The sequence below is a fragment of the Schistocerca serialis genome, chromosome 2, assembly GCF_023864345.2.
Source record: "Schistocerca serialis cubense isolate TAMUIC-IGC-003099 chromosome 2, iqSchSeri2.2, whole genome shotgun sequence".
In the NCBI taxonomy this organism is placed as follows: Eukaryota; Metazoa; Arthropoda; class Insecta; order Orthoptera; family Acrididae; genus Schistocerca; species Schistocerca serialis.
In genome coordinates this window covers 707968954-707994997 of record NC_064639.1, presented here as the reverse complement: position 1 = coordinate 707994997, position 26044 = coordinate 707968954, and the positions used below count along the sequence as shown (strand labels likewise).

The following is a 26044-nucleotide window of genomic DNA, read 5'->3' as shown; positions in this document are numbered from 1 at the left end:
CCATTATCCTCGTTTTGCTTGTGTTGATGTTCATCTTATATCCTCCTTTCAAGACACCATCCATTCTGTTCAACTGCTCTTCCAAGTCCTTTGCTGTCTCTGACAGAATTACAATGTCATCGGCGAACCACAAAGTTTTTATTTCTTCTCCATGGATTTTAATACCTACTCCAAATTTTTCTTTTGTTTCCTTTACTGCTTGCTCAATGTACAGATGGAATAACATCGGGGAGAGGCTACAACCTTGTCTCACTCCCTTCTCAACCACTGCTCCTCTTTCATGCCCATCCACCTTAATAACTGCCATCTGGTTTCTGTACAAACTGTAAATAGCCTTTCTCTCCCTGTATTTGACCCCTGTCACCTTCAGAATTTGAGAGAGTATTCCAGTCAACACTGTCAAAAGCCTCCTTTAAGTCTACAAATGCTAGAAATGTAGGTTTGCCTTTCCTTAATCTATTTTCTTAAGATAAGTCGTAGGGTCAGTATTGCCTCACGTGTTCCAATATTTCTACGGAATCCAAATTGATCTTCTCTGAGGTCAACTTCTACCAGTTTTTCCATTTGTCTGTAAAGAATTCGTGTTAGTATTTTGCAGCTGTGGCTTATTAAATTGATAGTTCAGTAATTTTCACATCTGTCAACATCTGCTTTCTTTGGGATTGGAATTATTATATTCTGCTTGAAGTCTGAGGGTATTTCACCTCTCTCATACATCTTGCTCACCAGATGGTAGAGTTTTGTCAGGACTGGCTCTCCCAAGGCTGTCAGTAGTTCTAATGGAATGTTGTGTACTCCCGGGGCCTTATTTCGACTTAGGTCTTTCAATGCACTGTCAAACTCTTCACGCAGTGTCATATCTCCTATTTTATCTTCATCTACATTCTCTTCCGTTTCCATAATATTGTCCTCAAGTACATCACCCTTGTATAAACCCTCTACATACTAGTTCCACCTTTCTGTTTTCCCTTCTTTGTTTAGAACTGGGTTTCCATCTGAGCTCCTGATATTCATACAAGTGGTTCTCTTTTCTCCAAAGGTCTATTTAATTTTCCAGTAGGCAGTATCTTACCCCTAGTGAGATAGGCCTCTACATCCCTACATTTGTCCTCTAGCCACCCCTGCTTAGCCATTTTGCACTTCGTGTCGATCTCATTTTTGAGACGTTTGTATTCTTTTTGTCTGCTTCATTTACTGCATTTTTATATTTTCTCCTTTCATCAATTAAATTCAATATCTCTTCTGTTACCCAAGGATTTCTACTAGCCCTCTTTTTACCTACTTGACCCTCTGCTGCTTTCACTTCATTCCTCAAGGCTACCCATTCTTCTACTGTATTTCTTTCCCCCATTCCTGTCAATTGTTCCCTTATGCTCTCCCTGAAACACTGTACAACCTCTGGTTTAGCCAATTTATCCAGGTCCCATCTCCTTAAATTCCCACCAGTTTCTTCACTTTTAATCTACAGCTCATAACCAATAGATTGTGGCCAGAGTCCTCATCTGCACCGGGAAATGTCTTACAATTTAAAACCTGGTTCCTAAATCTCTGTCTTACTATTATATAATCTGTCTGATACCTTCTAGTATCTCCAGGCTTCTTCCATGTATACAACCTTCTTTCATGATTCTTGAGCCAAGTGTTAGCTATGATTAAGTTATGCTCTGTGCAAAATTCTACCACACAGCGTCCTCTTTCATTTCTTACCCCCAATCCATATTCACCTACTACATTTCCTTGTCTCCCTTTTCTTACTATCGAATTCCAGTCACCCACGACTATTAAATTTTCGTCTCCCTTCACTATCTGAACAATTTCTTTTATCTCATTATACATTTCATGAATTTCTTCGTCATCTGCAGAGCTAGTTGGCATATAAACTTGTACTAATGTAGTAGGCGTGGGCTTCGTGCCTATAATAATGCATTCACATGCGGTTTGTAGTAACTTACCCACACTCTTATTTTTTTTAATTTATTATTAAACCTACTCCTGCATTACCCCTATTTGATTTTGTATTTATAACCCTGTATTCACCTGACCAAAAGTCTTGTTCCTCCTGCCACCAAACTTCACTAATTCACACTATACCTGACTTCAACCTATCCATTTCACTTTTTAAATTTTCTAACCCACCAGCCCGATTAAGGGTCTGACATTCCATGCTCCGATCCATAGAACTTTCTCCTGATAATGATGTCCTCTTGAGTAGTCCCTGCCCAGAGATCCGAATGGGGGACTATTTTACCTCCGAAATATTTTCCCACGAGGACGTTGTGTCATTTAACCATACAGTAAAGCTGCATGCCCTCGGGAAAAATTACGGCTGTAGTTTCCCCTTGCTTTCAGCATTTCACAGTACCAGCACAGCAAGGCCGTTTTGTTTAGTGTAACAAGGCCAGATCAGTCAGTCATCCAGACTGTTGCCCCTGCAACTACTGAAAAGGCTGCTGCCCATCTTCAGGAACCACATGTTTGTCTGGCCTCTCAACAGATACCTCTCCATTGTGATTGCACCTACAGTATGGCTATCTGTATCGCTGAGGCACACAAGCCTCCCCACCAATGGCAAGGTTCATGGTTCATGGTGGGGAACCTGGCCTTCTATCACATAAAGAAAAAAAGTAAGACAACAATGATTTCAGTGAATGTTCTATTTTTCTTCTCTTTCTTTTCCTTATATTAACTTCTAATCTGTCAATTACATTATTTTCCTTAACAACTGAGCATATTTTATCTTGGCAAACTATATATTTCTCTCAACCCTTTGAATATCTGTGGGGCTAACTGGCATACATACTTTTACAACTGTGGTGGGTCTTGGATTTGTGTCTACCTTTGCTATAACAATGTTTTCACTATGCTACTCATATAGTCACACATATTCTGTTTTCTTACTTATTATTAGATCTACTCCTTCACTGCCCCTATTTGATTTTTTTTTTTTTTTAAATCTGTACTCACCTGACCAAAAAGCCGTTCTTCCTGCCCCTCAATTCACTAATTCCCACTGCAACTTCAGACTTTCCATTTTTCTTTTCAAGTTCTTTAACCAACAACCCAATTAAGGGATGTAAGATTTCATGCTCTAACTTTTACAGCAACCCAAGTAGTCCCTGTGCAGGAGTCCAGATGGAGGAGGATGTTGTTATTAAGCCACACACAATGTCCTTGGAAAAAATAATGGCTACAGATTTTCCTGGCTTTCAAGCTGTGATTTAGCACCAAGATAGCAAGGTCATGTTGGCAAATGTTACATGGCTAGATCTATGTCTACCATCTACATCTGCCATCCACAAGTCACCACACTATGTATGGTGGAGAGTACTTTGTATACCACTGCCACTTCCTCACTTTCCTGTTCCAGGCACGAATAGTTATAGAAAGAATTGCCGGTAAGTCTCTGAGTCGACTCCTCAGATATTTCCAATTTTATCTTCATGGTCTTCTCTTGAGATATACAAAGGAGGAACCCATATATTTGTTGGCTGGGCTGTTCTATAAACACACACTCTTGGAACTTTAACAATAAACATTGTGATGCAGAACACCTCTCTTCTGCATCTGCTGCTGGAGTTTTTTGGTCATCTCTGTGATGCTTTCATGCTTACTAAATGAACCTGAAACAAAATGTGTTGCTCTTCTTTGGATCTTCCCTATTTCCTTTATCAGTCCTAACTGGTATGGATCCTAACTGATCAGCAATATTCAAGCACTGGTTCAACAAGTGTTTTGTAAGCTATTTTGTTTTGTTGGACTATGAAGGGGTAAAAAAATTTTAAAAATGGAACTATTTTTTTGAAATCTATATAATTTCAAATTGTTTACAGGTCAACCTTATCCCATTCAAAATACTCTCCGTTATAACTAATATATTTGTCCCAACAGTGCTTCCACTGTTCAAAGCATTTTTTGTAGTTATCTTTATAAATGGCTGACAGCTCATCGCTCATTTTTTCCTTTTCTTCAATATTGTCAAATCAATGTCCTTTCATGCCCCTTTTCATGTGTGGAAATAAGAAAAATTGACACGGAGCCAGGTCCGATGAGTAAGGTGCACGGAGCACAGGAACCATGCCACTTTTAGCCAAAAACTGTCTAACAGAGATGGCTATGCGTGCAGGGGTGGTGTTTGTGGTGGAAGAACAAGTCTCCTGCCTGCCACCAATTGGGTCTTTTATGACGAACACTGTTGCGCAATTGTCTTAAAACTTATAAATAAAAAGTTTGATTAACAGTCTATGCTCTTGGCATCTAAAATGTAAATCAGTATTGTTTTGAATGAGGTGACTGATGTCTTCCATTGGCTTGACTGCTCCATTGTTTCTGGGTCATAGTCACAGCACCATGACTCATCACCAGTAATGATCTTTGACAGAAAATCTGGATCAGTTTCAAGCTGTTGTTTCAAAGCATGACATTTTTCAACTCAACGTTCATTTTAACTGTGAGTCAGAACGCAAGGAACAAACATGGCAGCAATCCATTTGATTTCCAAATCTTCCGTTACAATTTGCTGAAACAAGCTCCAAGATAACCCACTAATCTCTGACAGTTTATCAATTGTCTGCCGATGATTTGTGAGCATAGACTAATGAATTTTTCAAAATTTATGTATATTCAGTCAATTGATAGACAGCTAGAACGAGGTTGTCATTAATCGACATGTCGCCATTTTTAAGTTGAGCAAGAAACTCATACACTTGAGTTTTTCCCATATCATCATCTTGGTACGCTGTTTTCAACATTAAAACAGTTTCAGCAGCATTTTTATGAAGTAGAAAACAAAATTTCACAGCCCTACGTTGTTCACTTACACTTATCGCAAAAAACAAACAAAAAAAACAGTGCCAGCAAAAAAAATCACTGTAGATAAACAGAACAAGCCAAGTTCACAACAAAGGCAGCATTGAACTGGAAATAAGTTGCACTATACATGCCTAGTGGCAGAAATGCATACTACAAAAGTTATGCCCAATGCAATGTTATTCTGTCCACCACTCCCCTCTCCCTATAAATTTCCTGAGGATTCTTTCAACGAATCTGTCTGGCACGTGCCTTACCTGTGATTCATTTTGTGATCATTCCACTTAAAATCACTCCATATGCATTCTCCTAGATATTTTATGGAAGTAACTGCTTCCAGTGACCATCTTGAGTCAGATAATCATACAATAAAGGGTCTTTCTGTCACTGCAGTATGTTATGTTTGTTTATGTTGAGGGTCACTTGGCACCCCTGCACCAATTGTCGATCCTCAGTAGGTCTTCCTGCATTTGACTACAATTTTCTAACACAGCAGCTTCTGAGTACAACAGCATCATCCATGAAAATCCTCATCAAATTTCCGATGTTACCCACTAGGTAATTTCCGGCTTCCACCTGGTGATCTATATCACCTACTTAGATTCTGAGTCTTGTGGATGGACAGAGTGAGCTGGGTTTCACATGATCATTGTTTTTGGAACCCATGTAGGTGCCTACAAAGGAGATTTTTGGCCAACAGAAATGCCATAATACATGACCATAAAACATGTTCCAAAATTCTACAACTGACCAATGTTAATGGGCTTATAGTTTTGCATATCCATTCAACAACCCTTCCTGGCAATAGTAATGATCTGCACTTTTTTCCAACTGCTCCTAGGGGGAGGACAAGTTCTTTTGCTTACTGTATGTAGAATCATACTGGTATCTCATCAGGTCCAGTGGCCAAACGGGGCTCTGTTGAGCAATTTCAGTTTTCTAACCCATGGTCACTTATTTTGCTGTCAGCCATTTTGCAGTTCATGCAACAATTTGAAGGAGACACTCTTCCTCTGCAAAACAGTTTTGGAAAAAGACATTTAGTGTTTTTGTCTTTTCTGTGTCGTCCTCTGTTTCAGTGCCTTTATGATCACAGGCACTCTCTGGGCAGGTGGTTTCGACATGTTTACTGATTTACTCAAAGACCAAACCGTTTCAAGATTTTCTGTCAAGTTGGTGGATAGAATTTTACTTTTGATTTGTTGAATGCTTCACATAAGGCTCTCCTCACACTAATTTTGGCTTCGTTTAGTTTTTGTTTGTTTGAGGGGCTTTGGCTATACATACATTTTCACATCTCTGAATCATTCAGACTGTTGTCTGTGAAAGACAAAACATCCCTCTCAAAATTCTCCTCCTACTTGACGACGTTCCCAGCCACCCACTTTACATTTGTGATTGAAAACCCGTATTAGGTTGTACATGGAATTAATGAAAATGATCTACATCTACATCTATACTCCGCGAGCCACCTTACGGTGTGTGGCGGAGGGTACTTATTGTACCACTATCTGATCCCCCCTTCCCTGTTCCATTCACGAATTGTGCGTGGGAAGAACGACTGCTCGTAAGTCTCCGTATTTGCTCTAATTTCTCGGATCTTTTCGTTGTGATCATTACGCGAGATATATGTGGGCGGTAGTAATATGTTGCCCATCTCTTCCCGGAATGTGCTCTCTCGTAATTTCGATAATAAACCTCTCCGTATTGCGTAACGCCTTTCTTGAAGTGTCCGCCACTGGAGCTTGTTCAGCATCTCCGTAACGCTCTCGCGCTGACTAAATGTCCCCATGACGAATCGCGCTGCTTTTCGCTGGATCATGTCTATCTCTTCTATTAATCCAACCTGGTAAGGGTCCCATACTGATGAGCAATACTCAAGAATCGGACGAACAAGCGTTTTGTAAGCTACTTCTTTCGTCGATGAGTCACATTTTCTTAGAATTCTTCCTATGAATCTCAACCTGGCGCCTGCTTTTCCCACTATTTGTTTTATGTGATCATTCCACTTCAGATCGCTCCGGATAGTAACTCCTAAGTATTTTACGGTCGTTACCGCTTCCAATGATTTACCACCTATGGCATAATCGTACTGGAATGGATTTCTGCCCCTATGTATGCGCATTATATTACATTTATCTACGTTTAGGGAAAGCTGCCAGCTGTCGCACCATGCATTAATCCTCTGCAGGTCTTCCTGGAGTACGTACGAGTCTTCTGATGTTGCTACTTTCTTGTAGACAACCGTGTCATCTGCAAATAGCCTCACGGAGCTACCGATGTTGTCAACTAAGTCATTTATGTATATTGTAAACAATAAAGGTCCTATCACGCTTCCTTGCGGTACTCCCGATTTGAGTGTATTACTGCGTGTGTCAGCATTAAATATTTGTGTGCATTAATTTTGTGTTAAAATGCATTTCAGAAAGAAGATAATGGTTATTTTTGGTGAAAGTACTAAGAGACTCTGCTACTTAAACTTAATATATGAGTAAATGAGAACCTAACCCCACATTTTACATACAAAATGACTCAATGTATACAAATTTGGCACATGCAGTGATTCTGTGGTCCATAACTATTGTGTATGATGAGATTTACCTGCATACAACTATGTGTAAGCTGTGTCTCGTGAATATAAATGTGTGGAATAAAGAACACTCGTTGGCACATTACCAATGCTGAGTAATTGTTTACGGAGACCATGAGGTAGGGTCGTCATCCTCCTATTCTCCCCAGGACAGAAGCAGTGTGTGTATAGATTAAATGCTGTCTGCAAGTGAGAGAAAGCATTCTAAATGTTCATAAAGCCTTTAACTGTGATGGAACATATGAACACGTCAGTATACACCCAGTGGGATGTGGGGAAGTGCCTAAGAATAAACCCAGGTTGGTTAGCACACCGACCCCTCGTTTTTCAATCCGCTGGGTGCATTCGGTCCGGGACCAGCATACCTCCCTGTACCGGAAGCTGTCACATTAACACACACAACTACCCATGCAAGTGCGGGCATGCTATCTGTTTCTCAACATAGACTCTTCAGTGAGTCTGGTAAATTAAACACCAAAAAAGAAAAGAAAATCTGCCAATGCTAACCTGTGCACACTACTTTAGAGAAATGCCTGGATTTAGTAATCCTACAGGATCTACAGAGACTGAAAAATAATACATTTTAGGGGAGAAACCATTTGTTTATCTACATATGCGCTAATATTTAAACATTTTGACCAAATATCAGATACAAATAGAACTATACAATGCAGTTTGATCTATTTCATGACATAACCCAACCAACAACAACATATGGTGTAGATAGAACTTTGTTGAAAGCAACTAAGGAAGAAGGAAACTAAACTACCAAAACGAGGAATGTACTCTCTGGAGAAGAGAAGTCTCCTCCAACTTACAGTTATTTTAAGAAGATGGGACGTAAGAGACCGGACATATAGGGAAATTACATACCTATTAAAGTGTAAATATGAATAGAAATGAATACAATCTTATAAGTATAGTGGTAAAGTTAATGAAGTGTACTTTAGCACACTCAGTACGAAGCCTATCCTGTATACCAGCCTGTAAAATCTGAACAATTTTAGCAATATCCAAGTAAGTGCTATTGTGTAATTTGATGTAACACAGGATTATTCCCAAGTACCTCCAGAGTTCAGATGATGGCTGCATTAAAACTGCACGAGATACCGAAAATAGACATGTCAGTGGATAGAGAGTATCTCCAAGTTTTTAACTCAGATTGTAGTTGGAAAATATGGGCACCTTTTGTGGCATGGTAAATGCCAACATATTTGTGTAATTCATTCAAATTGTACAAATTTTGACTTCTTGGAGCTCCACAACTTGTCAATATTTGTTGAAGGACTTGACCATGAACTGAATTTAAAATATTTAGTAGCTAAACTGCTATTCAGGTGTAGATCCCATTGTCAGGGTCATCTGATACAGAGGACAACAAACAAACGTATGCATAGCAATATTTACAACATAACAGTTGCATACTGTGGTGGAAAATAACATTCACCCAGAATAACATTTCACTTCTTCCTCACAAGCCAATGAAAAATTTAATGTAAAAATGTTATTTGGGTAGTTATTATGCACAGAATTTCCCACTGTGTGCATGCTGGACTGATGTAAGTGCAGATTAGGGGGGAAAAAAAAGCGTGAGCACAGAACGCCACATGGTGTGGTGGCAATTGAGCATCTCCACCTGCTGTGAAGGGATCACTAATGCTTTAGCATCACAGCTTGACAGTGTATAGGAAATCAAGGAACAGAGGGGCAGGCAATAACATCAATGCCCAATAAACAGTTTAAGAGACATAAGATCCTATTCGGAGATGTTCTTATTTATGAATTAATAAGAGATCTGTTCACACAGTATTGTAATTGTTATATACAAAGAACAAACTTCAGAAGAGTTAAATAGTGGTTACATCATTTTATAGCTTGTGTAGATTAGAGCTCTCTAAGGGTTCCCTTAGTTACTTGCCAGTGAATGAAAGTATAGCTGTTAATGCACTGCCTTAGCTTATTAGCTTCATAGCATACACCACAGTCTAGCACTGAAAGCGATGCACACCAATGCCCCAACCAGTTCTCTGAATGCATAATGAGCACAAGCTTCTGTGCTCATAGCTGCTGCTTATAACTTGCTACTTGCAGTTGGCAGAGGAGTCCTTACTGGCTTGCAGTCATCCATTCTGAATTGGTGTAGAGTTTCTCTGATGTTATCACTTGACATAATGTAATTTTGTCAAGAGACTGACTTTGATATCCAGATAGTACCTTATGGCACCAAGATCCTTTATATCAAATCTGGCCGATAACTCATTCTCAATTTGTTTTGTCATGTCTGAGTCAGCTAAAATGATGATAATGTCATCACCATAAAAGCGTAGGAAGACCTTACTTTCCCTACACTGTCTATGAAAGTGCATGGCTCTCAATTTGTGGGTTGCAATACAATTGATTTTGAGGTTTCATTCAACTTTGAATACTACTCTCAACCAGCTTCGTGCAGCCCATAAATGGCTTGTTCAAGTTTCACAAAATTATGAAAATGATTTGCTACTGACAGTAAAGATGACCCATTGCATTGCAAATAGGTGCAACGAAATGCCAAATCCTTACTGTGGAACAGTCTTTTCATTCTGCCTGTCTGCAACTCAAAGGGTCATCTTTACTGTTGCAACTCAACATGTCATCTTTATGGTGAGGAGCAATCTGTCATTTTCCTAGTATTGCTTTATTCTAACTTGGTGTTTCCATTGTTTGATTTCCAAGTTTACAAATTTTAGTACTGGATTTCAATGTTTGGAGCCCTGCCCTCATAAAAAAAATTGACTATGTTTATCTTTCTCCAAACTTTCACCTTTTGTAAGAATTTGACAACCGAGTCCAGCTGTTCGATGAATTATTTCTATGCCAATTTCACAACTGAGAAACGCATGGAGATATACAACAGCAATACACCCAAGTCAAATTTGACTAACAAAGCCATGGGTAGTTAGAATGGTTCAATTCTTGCAACTGGAGAGAATTTTTCCACAAAGTCAACAACAGTCCTTTGGTTGAATCCTCAAACAATTGTTCTTGTTTTTCTCCTCAGCAATGAGGAATCATTTGTGTATTCTTTCCTCAAAGCAATCCTTTAGTCAATACCCTTTCACTTATTAGCTCTCTACAATGTCCTAGGCACTGTTTTTGGCCAATGGCCTGATTTCATAATACATAGCTTCAAACCCTTGAACTGGACCACATAATGCTTCACTGACACTGACCTCTATTACATTTGAAATGAAGTTAGCATTATAAATTGAAACATCTGATGAATCTACATCTGGTGCAGACTATTGAGAAAGTGTGACATTTTAAGAATTATTTTTTTCATCGCGTAAGTCATCATAGGAATTGAATTCTTGCCCTTTAATGATTGGAAGTCCATCATCTTCAAAGCTGTAGAATGGTTCATTGTCTGACAATGGCACTAGTTCCATGTTTCTATCACCACTGAAATCTCCCCCAACAAAATTCCTGTTGATGCCTCCTCTTTGGGGATGATTTGGTTCATCTTCATAGAAGTCCAGATAAGATAGTTTTGGCTCAAAACTGTAATGGTCAACGAACTTCACATCTGTTGGATGTAATTCTTGTGCACTCTTGGTACCCAAACATGGTAGGCTTTCGAACATTCTGAATAGCCTATAGAAATCCCTTCTTTGCCGTTGTGGTCAAAATTTCCTTTGGAGATTCATCCAATATGAGAACTTTTTATCAAATGTGCAAAGGTGAGATAGGTCATGAATCCTTCTGTCATTCCTCATATGGAGTTACATTACACAGGGCATCAGTTAAGCAATAATTTTGGATATAGTTAGCTATGTTGATGGTTTTAACCCAAAACAATGCAGTAGTCCTGATTCTAGCACCATGTAGCAAGCCACTTCAACCAAGAAACAGTTCTTTCATTTGACATCTCTCCTACGGTATGTATGACTCTAAGACGTCACTGTATTCCTGCCCTTTTGAGGCTGGAGTCCATTCTTCAACTGCAGTACTCGCTAACATTTTCTGAAAAGGATTTAATTTTATGACTAGTCTTATTTTCACTAGGTTTTCAAATTCAATAAATCTGTCAACAATTTCTCCTTTATGTCAATAGTAATAGATTTGGCTCCACCTGTTGTAGTTGTCTACAAAGGTCACAAAACATTTCGCACTACCTTGAGATGCTTCCCTCATTGACCCACAGAAATCAGAGTGGATTAATTCCAGAAGTTAATGAGTTCCCTTTTTGTTTAGTGAAGGGAGAGGCCGTGAGTCTTTTTTTCTTCAAGGCATGTGGGGCATCTGGTCAGATGGACATCACTGAATTTCAGACCTGCCACATATTCATTTTTAAGCATTTTGATCATATCTTGTAAGTTCAAGTGGGCTAATCAAGTATGCCAGATTTGCATATCACTTTTGTAACTTGTGACTTGGCAATGATGGAAGCCCTTGGACCATTTTCTTAAATAAAACAAATTACCAACTCTGTTTGCAATCACTTCGATTTTACCATTAGTATCTTGTACAACAGCATGTGGTGATGGTGTTGTCAATAACATTTGCCACTGAAATGAGGTTGGTTCTGAGTTTTGGTACAAGATGAATGAAGTTTTTTTTGGCATTATGGAGTTGGTGTGAGTAACTGCAGCTGCAATACAAATGCCGCCTTTAGCTGATACTTGCAGAGCTCAACTGCCTCTAGGCACTAAATTTTCCTGCATTTCTGTATGTGTGAATATGTTTGGATCATTGGACATGCATGTTGTGCAACTACTGCCTATGTGCCAAAAATTTTGGAGTCACAAAACCTTGAAGTCGGCTCATTCATGGAGAAACAGCAATGAGCTTTGTTGACACTGTTTGCACATTGTGTACTTAGTTTCTTCTTGAAAAAGCACTTATCTTCCATATGTCCTTTTTTGTTACAAAAGCTGCATTTGTATGTGGATTTTCCCTTTTTGTTTTTGTTTTGATTTTTGTTCCAATTTGTCACTGTCACTCATAGACCTTTTTAGCTTTTTCTCAAAATTTTTACCTGATTTAACAAACATTGTGCACTCATACTTTCACTGTTTTTCTGAATCCTTTGTGACGTTATGTGATTTTTTACGATCAGAATCTCAACATCTCGTAGACTGTCAAGGGATTTAATTGCACACTTAAAATTGCAGTAGCTATCTGGAAGACTGTTAGGCAGCATAACTGACAGTAAAATCACCATTTATGTAGACATCCATTGCTTTTGACTTGTTCACAGTGTCTAAGAATTCAGTAATATGATGTGTCACCTTATCATTAGGTTGAATTTTGTGAAATGTGACGCATTTGAGCAAAGTTGCTTTGTGAGCAGGTCCTTTTAATATAGACTGATTTGAGGCTAAGCCATACTTGACATGATTTAGTGTAGTTCTCTACTTGCGTTAGCTTGGTAAGATTGACGGATAAAAATCAAGTCTGCTTTTGCTTTCCTGTCTACCACTAGCCACACTTTGTATGCAGCTTCTTCAGCAGCGAGCATCTGATCTTCACCAGTCAGGGCAAGTAGTAGTATCTCTCCAGTTACAAATCCCCATATGTCATTTATGATGAGTAGTGTTTGGACTTTTATTCTCCATGTGTCATAATTGTCATGTGACAGCATTCCCAGTCTAACTTCAAGTGCAGCAGTCATCTATGTCACTTTCATTCTATCAACAACCTCATTCATTATTGCAATTTTAAGCTTATGAATTTAAATTTTCATTTAATCGAAAAATGTTTCTTTTGCAGATCGTGTAACCTGGGCCCATAACCTGTTGGGATGTGGTTTGACAATACTGGCAGGACAACATCATTACAAAACAACTTTACTCATAACTCACTTGACAAAGAATAACACAGAACTACCAAGAACTGACATGAAAACGTGCAAAGCAACATCTATAGATACCGAACAGATGCATGGCAGTAAAATTTAAATCTCAACATTTATCATATCAGACATTTGTTGACTCCCCAAGCAGTTCTTTCAGGTAAAACTCTTCAATAATTCTCCATCCATACCACCTCTCTTAAGCAGTGTGCCATTGACACATTCTGCTTCTATTGGTCTCAATGCAATTGCGATTTTTTACTTTCTTCCAGTGCACCAGATCCTGCCCAGTAATATCAGTTATCTATTAATAGGTTTGTGAGCATCTATACAAGAAGCCCAATCTGAATCACCAAATAATTTAAGTATTTGACCAATGTGATAATCTGTGAGCTTGTAATATTTCTTTCAAATATCTTTGTACTCTTTTCTGCGTTCCAAGAAATTCACTTTAAATTTTGATGAATACTGTCATAACTTTGCCACTGAGTGACGTGTGTCTAGTAGAGTCCTCTATGAGCAGCTCAAGGAAATTTGGTTTCATTCCCATCATGGCCTTGGTGCTCTCGGCATTTTTACATCTGAATTTGTCAAGTAATTGATTAATTTACTCCCTTTGAGAAAGATTAATCGTTAAGTAATCTCTGCTTTCAAATTTCACACCTACTGTGTGACACTACTCCCATGTGCTGTATGTCGAAGCACTTTTCTACAAGAGCTTCCACCTTTTGCCTCATTTCTTCACTCTGTGCTAACACAACCATGTCGTCCACATACACTGACAGAATAGCTTTCCTCTTCCTTTGCACCTTATTTGTCCTTACCATTCTGAACAAATCCCTGCTTTCCTAGTGAGTTATTTAATTGACCATTCCAGCATCTGCCACTTTGTTTCAGCCCATATATTGACTTGTTTAACTTGCAAACCAAACTTTCTTGTACCTTCCTGAAGAAACCTGGCTAGAGCATATATATATATATTCCTTTAATATCCTATGCAGACAGTCAGCATATAGTACTAATGAATATGCCACTATTTCTAGAAACATCCCCTAGGCTGTGGCTAAGCCATGTCTCCGCAATATCCTTTCTTTCAGGAGTGCTCGTTCTGCAAGGTTCGCAGGAGAGCTTCTGTAAAGTTTGGAAGGCAGGAGACGAGGTACTGGCAGAAGTAAAGGTGTGATGACAGGGCGTGAGTTTTGCTTGAGTAGCTCAGTTGGTAGAGCACTTGCCCACGAAAGGCGAAGGTCCCGAGTTCGAGTCTCGGTCTGGCACACAGTTTTAATCTCCCAGGAAGTTTCATGCCACTTTTTCTCAACACTGGCTGCTACCAAAAGATAAACTGTTTTAAAATTTGAAACTGGAGCATAAATATCTTTATTGTGTAGGTCTTCAACTTGACTAAAGCCCTTTACAACTAAACAACCATCAAAAATTTGCTTCTCACCAATTGTGGTCTTTTTTAATACTCCCTCTTTCCCCCGTTCTCCACTGTAATTACACCAGACTGTAGCTCGACAAATTTACAAGCATCATGACTCTTCAGGGAGTTTATCTTTTCATTCAACAGAACTATTCACTCCGCTAGATCAGAAATAACTACTTCACAACAGGGTTATTGTCATTCTTCCTTCCTCATTATTTGTGCTTCTTCAGTATAAGACTTCCTAATAGAATGAAATACCATCCAACAACATTTGCTTAAAGCGATTTTTTCTTTTGTTTTACTCTTTCTTGTCTTGCGTCGATTTCATGAAGTTTCACCATGTTCCACAATTCCTGATTACCTTAATTTAATGAATACATTTCAGACAAATTTTCCTCCTAATACGAGATATCACAAAATTTCCCTTTAGTGTTTGAATCTACTCTGCTATGATGTATTCCATCTTCAATACTTGGAAATGGTAATGCTCTTTCATTGTATAGTTCAATAAATCCTTTATGTGTATTTTAAGTTGAGCATTTGCTATCCAAAAATTCTTTGGATAAACAGTCTACACTAAACAACATATTTTGTTTCTGGCATTCGGATCCCATATCCATGCCCACAGATAAAATCATATTAGAATGCTTTTTTAAAAATTTAGAATGACCTCTTTGTTTGGGTACATGAACATAAATTTCACATCCTATCACATGTAAATGTCATACACTAGGCTTTCTACCTGTCCATAATTCATAAGGCTTTTTTTTTTTTTTTGGAGGTATTTGTAATATGATCTCTTATGTTGTACGTCAGTTCAGCACACAAACTCTTTGTTAAATCACTTCCTAGGAACCGTGGCTTTACCATTTCAACAATTTATCGGCGTGTTTTGTTGCGGTATGTATATCATGGTTTTTCCATGCCAAATTCCTTCATATTCACAGAACTGTAACCATTTGTGAGAACAGAATTCTGGCCCATTGTCAGTGAAGACTCTCCAAGTATTTACCAGTTTGTTTTTCTGTTTGATTCTTCCATTTCTTGAATTCTTCAACCACTTCATCCTTATTTTATAAGATGCACAAATAAATATTTGTGCTTACATAATCCACACTCCCAAACTTTGAGCATCAGTTAGGACCTACAAGATCATTATGAATAAGTTATAAAGTGGTTGTTCATTCCTTTGAATTTAGCAATATAGTTTTCGTATATGGTCTGTGTTGATTTACCTACCAGACAGACATCACACATATTTATTTCACCTTCTTCACAGTCTAATCTGAAGACTGCTTCCTTTTTTATCATATTGTTGATTGTACTTTTACTAACATAAGTCATTTGACGATGCCACCAGTCTAGTGATTTTGAGTTAATTCATCATTTCCCAGTACATTTACTGGTCGTGTGCACAAGCCACTGTATTTTGTAATGTAAACAACCTTTCTGTTGAGTTTCACGAGTAGTCTTCCAGAGTTGTTAATTATCGTTTCTGAGTGGTTTTTTGTTTTGTCGTGAACTAAAGTTGATTTCAACTACAGTATTTTTGTCAATGGCTGAAAAAAAATGTTCATCTGGAACTCTGATGAGTTGCCCCTAGATAAACCATCCAGTTACCACTATTCAACGTAACTGTGAAACACAAAGCACTCTTACTAACAGCACCTCATTTCTTTTGCTCTTTTATTTAAATTTCCCATTTTTAGGGCAAGTTGTGGATGTGTGTGACTGACAGATGTAACAAACATGCCTACTTTTTTGTGTTATTTTTTCGTTGTTCCTGTCCTTTGTCACATGATTCTATAAGTGGCATTTTTTGATATCCTTGATTAACAGTATTAACTTTCAAGTATACAGCAGAATGCTTATCTTCATTATATTCATAGTGTCTAGCATACTGAGCAAGCAGACACCTTTAATCTGCAGCACATGTAAAATCATTATCATATAAACTGCACAAAGCTGTTTCCTATTCATCTAAATGTCCACATACGATAGTCATTTCCAGGCCTCCATCTTTAATTTCATCACCAATGGTCACTAGATCTGCTACAGCTTTGTTTGTCAGTACTAGAAAATTTTCCACAGAGATACAATTCTTCATTTTTAGTGAATATTATTTCACATTTCAGTTGCACACTGCGAAATTTGCTATCCTTCGAGGCATACAGTTTCTGAAGCTCTCCCCATACTAATTTCGGATTTGTCAAACTTTGTGTATGCATTTGCAGTTTGTCACATATGTAAAGAACAACTTTTGCTAGGGCCTTAATTTGAAGAGATATATCTTCTTTTTTATCAGGAACTGGTACACCTTCACCAGATGCATTTCTTTAATGTGAAATTTTCGAACAAAGATCGGTGTCAATGTTTTCCAAACATGTTGCACAGAAATAGTCAGCATCAAATTCATCTTTGCCATACATATGGGTTTTAGAGTGGCTAACAGGCATTAATGCAGTTATATCTATTTTTTATTAGCACTCCAGGGCCCAGAACCAATGTTGAAGTGGAATAAAATGGCTGTATCTCACACATTAATACTAACTGAAAAAACTTGGGTACACCATTAAAGCAGCAAAAACTGAACTTTTTAAGAGAACAAAGACATCTCAATTCTTCACTGTCTTTTTAAAAAATTTGCAAAGATAATCCAGTCTTGCCACAAAAACAGAATAAATAGAGCAGCTCTTGTCTAACTGTTTAACTCTTAACATTACTAAGTTATCACTTTTCAATACACACATTCACTTACTATGTTCTGAAGAAAGACTGATGAATAAATGATCATTTCTCATAACAGGGTGCATATATCTGAGCATCTCAGGCAGAGCTCACTACTTCAGTTCAGATTAGCTTCCTGTTTCATAGTAAATATTCTCACAGATGCAGTAACAGCTACATACAATAACTGAAGACACCAAGCATGAGCCATTTTGAATTTACTCAAAAGTCATCTAAAGTCATCTAAAAGCAATAACAGTAAATTGTTAATATTACACTTACCACTTCTTGGATTCAGACTCTTCATATTTTCCAACCCAATTCTCAGCCCATGAGTGGGCAAAATCCACAATCAAAATAAGCTGTATAATGATGAACAAAAATCCTCCAATCATCCCAAAATACATCCATGTTTTTCCAAATGAGCCTTCTGGTATGAAAAAAGCTCCCACAATGCCAGCTATAACCAAAAGATATTTTATGCCCCAAAACCTGAAATAATAGACAGTATATTACAATTTTACTTTGGAAATTGGATTATAATTAAATTTAACATCATATCATAATGACCAATGGTGTATTATGTGCTGGAATATTCAACTCTGCTGTATTTATGACATTTATTATTTAACTTACACTACGGATTACAGAGTTTTATAACTAAACCATCATCCATGTGAGTATATGACAAACAATGGTGGTGTACACTAAGGAATATGGACAGTATGCTCACAGAAGATCCACTGTGCAAGCAAACTTTAGAAGCATACGCTTGAAGAAGATACTAACAACAGCTATAATGACATCAAGCCCCATCTCTGCCTAGCAGAAAGTGAACTTGTTACGAAAGTGTTATGCAGGTCACTAGTAATGCTAATGTGACAAGTATCAGAGGAGGGCAGTACATCTGTTTCCACACACATCCAAAAGAGAGACTTGGTACTACGAAAACATCTTCTAGTAAGCCATGATACAGACGGACTCCCTCACAAGCAACAAAACAAACTGTATAAACTCAATTTCATAAAAAAAATGGCCTGACAAGTTATTCAAACTATTTGCAGAACTATTGAGATATTTATCAATGTCTTGAGTTTGAAAAGCATGTTCATTTCCAGACAGGTGAATTATATTGTTAATTGTTATAGTCCATAGTATTATTTGGTGATTTTTTTGAGGGGAAAAGTGGGGGGAGGGGTAGTGGGGCAGGAAGGGGCAGGTGGGAGGTCAGATGACGGCACGCTCCATTGCATCTGCTTCGAAGGATAGTCTGAAGGAGTAGGATAGTCTGAAGGAGTAGCACATGCTGATGTTGTTGCTGTTATCCTCTTCAGTCTGTAGACTGGTTTGAGGCAGCTCTCCACACTACTCTATCCTGTGCAAGCTTCTTTATTTCCAAGTAACTACTTGCTTTCCTTGCCATTGCCAGTCTACATTTCATATCCTCCCTACTACAACCATCATCAGTTATTTTGCTCCCCACATAGCAAAACTCATCTACTACTTTAATTGTCATTTCCTAATCTAGTTCCCTCTTCATCACCTGATTTAATTCACCTACATTCCATTATCCTCGTTTTGCTTGTGTTGATGTTCATCTTATATCCTCCTTTCAAGACACCATCCATTCTGTTCAACTGCTCTTCCAAGTCCTTTGCTGTCTCTGACAGAATTACAATGTCATCAGCGAACCTCAAAGTTTTTATTTCTTCTTTTAATACCTACTCCGAATTTTTCTTTTGTTTCCGTTACTGCTTGCTCAATATATAGATTGAATAACATCAGGGATAGCCTAAAATCCTGTCTCACTCCCTTCTCAACTACTGCTCCCCTTTCATGCCCCTCCACCCTTATAACTGCCATCTGGTTTCTGTACAAATTGTAAATAGCCTTTCACTCCCTGTATTTGACCCCTGTCACCTTCAGAATTTGAAAGAGAGTATTCCAGTAAACATTGTCAAAAGCTTTCTCTAAGTCTATAAATGCTAGAAATGTAGGTTTGCCTTTCCTTAATCTATTTTCTTAAGATAAGTCGTAGGGTCTGTATCGCCTCACATGTTCCAACATTTCTACAGAATCCCAACTGATCTTCCCCGATGTCGGTTTCTACCAGTTTTTCCACTTGTCTATAAAGAATTCGTGTTAGTATTTTGCAGTCGTGGCTTATTAAACTCATTTCGGTAATTTTCACATCTGTCAACATCTGCTTTCTTTGGGATTGGAGTTGTTATGTTCTTCTTGAAGTCTGAGGGTATTTCGCCTGTCATACATCTTGCTCACCAGATGGTAGAGTTCTAATGTAATTTCATCTACTCCTGGGGCCTTACTTCGACTTAGGTCTTTCAGTACTCTGTCTAATTCTTCACGCAGTATCATATCTCCTATTTCATCTTCACCAACATCGTCTTCCATTTCCATAATATTGACCTCAAGTACAACACCCTTGTATAGACCCTCTATACACTCCTTCCACCTTTCTGCCTTCCCTTCTTTGCTTAGAACTGGGTTTCCATCTGAGCTCTTGATATTCATAGAAGTGGTTCCCTTTTCTCCAAAGGTCTCTTTAATTTTCCTGTAGACAGTATCTATTTTACCCCTAGTGAGATAAGCCTCTACATCCTTACATTTGTCCTCTAGCCATCCCTGCTTAGCCATTTTGTACTTCCTGTCGATCTCATTTTTGAGACGTTTGTATTCCTTTTGCTTGCTTCAATTACTGCATTTTTATATTTTCTCCTTTCATCAATTAAATTCAATATTTCTTCTGTTACCCAAGGATTTCTACTAGCCCTTGTCTTTTTACCTACTTGATCCTATGCTGCCTTCACTACTTCATCCCTCAGAGCTACCCATTCTTCTTCTACTGTATTTCTTTCCCCCATTCCTGTCAATCGTTCCCTTATGCTCTCCCTGGAACACTCTACAACCTCTGGTTCGTTTAGTTTATCCAGGTCTCATCTCCTTAAATTCTGACCTTTTTGCAGTTTCTTCAGTTTTAATCTACAGTTCATTACCAATAGATTATGGTCAGAATCCACGTTTGCCCCTGGAAATGTCTTAAAATTTAAAACCTGTTTCCCAAATCTCTGTCTTACAAGTGTCTCCAGGCCTCTTCCAACAAACTCCTTTCATTATTCTTAAACCAAGTGTTAGCTATGATTAAGTTATGCTCTGTGCAAAATTCTACCAGGCGGCTTCCTCTTTCATTCCTTACCCCCATTCCATATTCACCTACTACTTTTCCTTCTCTTCCTTTTTCTACTATCGAATTACAGCACCCCCCCCCCCCCCACCACCACCACCACCACCACCACCAAGACTATTAAATTTTTGTCTCCCTTCACTATCTGAATACTTTCTTTTGTCTCATCACACATTTCTTCATTCTCTTCATTATCTGCAGAGCTAGCTGGCATATACAATTGTACTACTGTGGTAGGTGTGGGCTTCATTTCTATCTATGCTATAATTATGTGTTCACTACGCTGTTTGTAGTAGCTTACCTGCACCCTTGCTTTTATTCATTATTAAACCTACTCCTGCATTACCCCTATTTGGTTTCGTATTTATAACCCTGTATTCACCTGACCAGAAGTCTTGTTCCTCCTGCCACCAAACTTCACTAATTCCCACTAGGTCTAACTTTAACCTATCCATTTCCCTTTTAAATTTTCTAACCTGCTTGTCCAATTAAGGGATCTGACATTCCACATTCCGATCCGTAGAACACCAGTTTGTTTCTCCTGATAGTGACATCGTCCTGAGTAGCCCTTCTTGGAGATCCGAATGGGTGACTATTTTACCTCCGGAATATTTCACCCAAGAGAACGCTGTCATCGTTTAACAATAAGTATAGCTACATGTCCTTGGGAAAGGTTTCCCCTTGCTTTCAGCCATTCACAGTACCAGCACAGCAAGGCCATTTCGGTTAATGTTACGAGGAAAGATCAGCCAATCATCCAGACTGCAAGTACTGTAAAGGCTGCTGCCCTCGTCAGGAACCACACGTTTGTCTGGCCTCTCAACAGATACCCCTCTGTTGTGGTTACACCTACAGTACAACTATCTGTATCGCTTAGGCACGCAAGCCTACCCACCAATGGCAAGGTCCATGGTTCATAGGGGGGAGGGGGCACAAGTTGATATGACACACAAAACTGTCTTCACACTAGGTCTGGAGATAATGCCTGCCTGTAAGGGCTTTAGTGAGACCTTCAGAATACTGAGTAGGAGACTGCCCATCACTGCAGATGCTCCACTGTCCACTCCTGGCTTTATTATATCAGACACACTTCATGGTGAAACTGATGGCAGCAATCAAAATGCCAGACTTCACATCTAGCCCACTAATAATCAGCAGCACCTGCATTTTTATAGCCATCATCCATTCCACACGAAGTTTCTGTCATATACTCTGGCCCCCCTGTGGACAGCGAATCTGAAATGAGAAGCAATTCCTTGTCTGGTGTGCTGATACATCTTATTGAGGGATTCACAGTCTGGCATTATACCCAAACCTTGCCTGCAAGTAGATTAATACTCTGAACAATCCTATGAACCAGCTGTAAAGGGTCCCCTGTCCCACCTCCTATACGAAACGGAATCTATGAAAGCAGCCGTATGATTTATTAGTTCTTCTGTAATGTCTATACAGCATTTTATGTGGGCACAACAACCAACCAGGTTGGTTGGTTTAAAATATGGGAGGGAGGGGGGTGGGTGAAGGGACCAAACTACAAGGTCATCAGTCCATTGTTCCTAATGAAACAACGCCACAAGTGTGAGAATAAAACAAACAAGACATATAACACTGAACGGAAAGAAAGGAAAACCCACAAGAATGAAGGAAAGGCAACAAACACTGAAAGGAACAAAAGAGAACAAGAAAACAACAGAGACACTAGAAACAGTAGGGTAGAACAAGAAAGCAGATTACAGTGGCTGGCTGACCACAAGAACAAAAAGGAAAAGCCAGCCACTCAGCAACACATTAAAACCTCAACCCTAAAAGCAATGGCTCTGAGCACTATGGGACTCAACTGCTGTGGTCATAAATCCCCTAGAACTTAGAACTACTTAAACCTAACTAACCTAAGGACAGCACACAACACCCAGCCATCACGACACAGGGAAAATCCCTGACCCCGCCAGGAATCGAACCCGGGAACCCGGGCGTGGGAAGCGAGAACGCTACCGCACGACCACGAGATGCGGGCCCTAAAAGCACTAGGGTGGCAGAGACAGAGGGACAAAGGACATGCGCTAAAACCTACATAGAAGTATAAAACCCACTCTCACAGATAAAACGTAAAACTAAAGCTGCTGCTGAGCCGTTGCCGAACACCGAAGGTAGGGAGCTGGGAAAGTTAAAAGTTCGCCAAAGAGGTGCCAAAAGTGGGCAGTCCAGCAAGAGGTGGACGATTGTCATTTGGGAGCCACAGCGTAACAGAGGTGGGTACTTGCGATGGAGTAGTTAACACCACCAACCAGCTGTCTACCTTCAATGTTAAGCACATATGGCAAGGTACAGGCGGCAGTCCTCTGCTGAAGATGGATGCGTATTTGGCACCACCCAGTGTGACGACAACAGTGCGAAGGAAATAGAGCTGAGCATACAATACTATCGTGGGTGTTGCGCAAGTGAAGGCTGATGTTTCCTGGCACTTCCTGTGCCGGCCTAATATCGGCTGCTCCAACTGAACAAATCTGACTGTACCACATCCAATGTTGCAGGACATGAAAGTCCCTCACTGACACCTCGCTAAGGGCGAGGATGACTGGGTCCCTCATAATACACCTGAGACGGTTGCAAAGGGCTGAGTTGCTTGAGCATACACATGCTCATACAATGTGGAGGGAATGAAGCCCCCCCTCATTGTAACAATACTGACCATCAGACTGGGCATCACGTAATTGCCCCAGCTTTTTGACAAGATGAGCTAGCACAGTTGGATTTAAATGCTGCTGCTCCCTGCTGACTTCACAGTTACAGCTGTGTTTGTATGTCACACTGAACAATCTGGAGCACAGAATGCCCACGGTGGCTGTTGTAACTGGCGATGCGCATCGAAGACGCAGAATTCGATCATGCCAGAATGGCGTATCTGAGGCTGGCCCCATAGTATTAACACCAAGAATGTTATCACATTTTGCTGCTGCTGAAGGGTGTTGGTGAAGCAGAGGCGGGAGCCAGCAGTGGCCATTGTTCGTTTCTTGGCTTCAAGCTCTCCTGGGGTTATCCAAATGAATGCCATCACCAAACTGAGGCCAAGAGCTAAGATCACACCCCAATGACAGAAGATATTGCTGCATGCTAGACTTCAGTGACTGATTCAAGACCTGTGCCACCTGTAATTCACTGCCCACTGCCCCCTCCCCCCCACAACACCTCCACCACCTCCCCTGAAATACAATCCTTTGGTCCCATGATCCTCCTGTCCTCAATCTTCGGGTGTCCCATCCTGCACCCACGTCCACATACCCTTCCCTCTCCACACTTCACTCAAACCTTCCTCTCTGCACTCCCTCTTTCTCTGTTCTATCTCCCTCTCCCAGTCAACTGCCTCTTCATACATAAACACACAAGATATTAGGCTTAATGTTTAACTCTAGCTCCTGAGAGAACAAAATTCGGCTCCATTTTACATGCTTCTTTAAGTTTCTTCTACCCAGTACATTTCGAGCACTGATTTCATGTGAATGAGCATAAGTCAAAAAATGACAATTTTTATGAAAAGGACTGCAGACAATTCAGGCAGAGATTCTACAGTCTGCATGGGAGCTAAGAGACAATACAGAAGTTGCTGCCAAGGAGTGAGGCTATGAATAGCTGGGATTGAGGACAGGCAAGGTAATCGGGCAGTGTATTTGCGAAAGCACAGCCTGTAGAGTATATCATGCATGGGTACTATAAAAGTTATTGATGACCATGTTTATGAAGACAATAGCAGCAGGTGAGCAATTAACTGCTCAACCATCAGCACTGTATGTGTATATAATATAGCAGTGAAAAATGGTCATTGTGTATGTATTCCAAGACTTATTGTGAATATTATCTGGCATCATAAATATTATACACACTGTGTGAATACACTGCTCATAAATACCAAAGCAGTGTACCTGTGTTTTCAAACAAGACCCATATAATTCCATATGGCAGTGCACCACCATTGTTGAAATTTTAGCCTTTCAGTCCACAGTGATAAACTGACATAAGCTTGACACAGTAAGGTTTGAAAACAGTGGGAAACAGCATAATCATAACCTTATATATATAAAAATCATCTTACTACTACTACTACTACTAATATTATTATTAGTTATTTTCTCAGACATTATGTCTGGTCAAAAATAGAAAGTGACGCGGACCTTGATCAAGCGTGACTTCCTTTTAACTGTACGGTATATGTTACATTGCATTTAGGAACTTTCGGGTAATTTAACATGTATCAATAATTACAGATTTCTGTAGTTGTATATATATGCTTGGATGTAGCTGTATTGCGTTGACGTACTGGTGGATATTGTGTGGTATGACTCCTGTAGTTGATAGTATAATTGGTATAATGTCAACTTTATCCTGATGCCACATGTCCTTGACTTCCTCAGCCAGTTGGATGTATTTTTCAATTTTTTCTCCTGTTTTCTTCTGTATATTTGTGGTATTGGGTATGGATATTTCGATTAGTTGTGTTAATTTCTTCTTTTTATTGGTGAGTATGATGTCAGGTTTGTTATGTGGTGTTGTTTTATCTGTTATTATGGTTCTGTTCCAGTATAATTTGTATTCATCATTCTCCAGTAGATTTTGTGGGAACGTGTTGTTTAATTAGTTTATGTTGTATGGCAAGTTGTTGTTGTATTATTTTTGCTACATTGTCATGTCTTCTGGGGTATTCTGTATTTGTTAGTATTGTACATCCGCTTGTGATGTGATCTACTGTTTCTATTTGTTGTTTGCAAAGTCGGCATTTATCTGTTGTGGTATTGGGGTCTTTAATAATATGCTTGCTGTAATATCTGGTGTTTATTGTTTGATCCTGTATTGCAATCATGAATCCTTCCGTCTCACTGTATATATTGTCTTTTCTTAGCCATGTGTTGGATGCGTCTTGATCAATGTGTGGCTGTGTTAGATGATAAGGGTGCTTGCCATGTAGTGTTTTCTTTTTCCAATTTACTTTCTTCGTATCTGTCGATGTTATGTGATCTAGAAGTGGTTATGAAATTGCAATGGTGTAGCTGATGTATTTATATGAGTGATTGCTTTGTGTATTTTGCTAGTTTCTGCTCATTCTATAAAGAATTTTCTTAAATTGTCTACCTATCCATAATGTAGGTTGTAATAGAGGGAAACATTCCACGTAGGAAATATATATATAAAAACAAAGATGAGGTGACTTACCGAACGAAAGCACTGGCAGGTCGATAGACACACAAACAAACACAAACATACACACAAAATTCAAGCTTTCGCAACAAACTGTTGCCTCATCAGGAAAGAGGGAAGGAGAGGGGAAGACGAAAGGAAGTGGGTTTTAAAGGAGAGGGTAAGGAGTCATTCCAATCCCGGGAGCGGAAAGACTTACCTTAGAGGGAAAAAAGGACAGGTATACACTCGCACACACGCACATATCCATCCACACATACAGACACAAGCAGACAT

The 26044-nt window shown here is 39.2% G+C and overlaps 1 protein-coding gene across 2 annotated transcripts in view; it reads right to left on the bottom strand.

The window, feature by feature from the left end:
- Window positions 1-26044, bottom strand: part of LOC126457872 (serine incorporator 1) — a 112725-nt gene that overhangs the window by 68689 nt on the left and 17992 nt on the right. For both annotated transcript variants that reach the window (XM_050094533.1, XM_050094535.1), the window contains exon 4: window positions 17662-17871. In XM_050094533.1, coding sequence (XP_049950490.1) covers window positions 17662-17871 — 210 coding nt within the window. The remainder of the gene's footprint in view (window positions 1-17661; window positions 17872-26044) is intronic.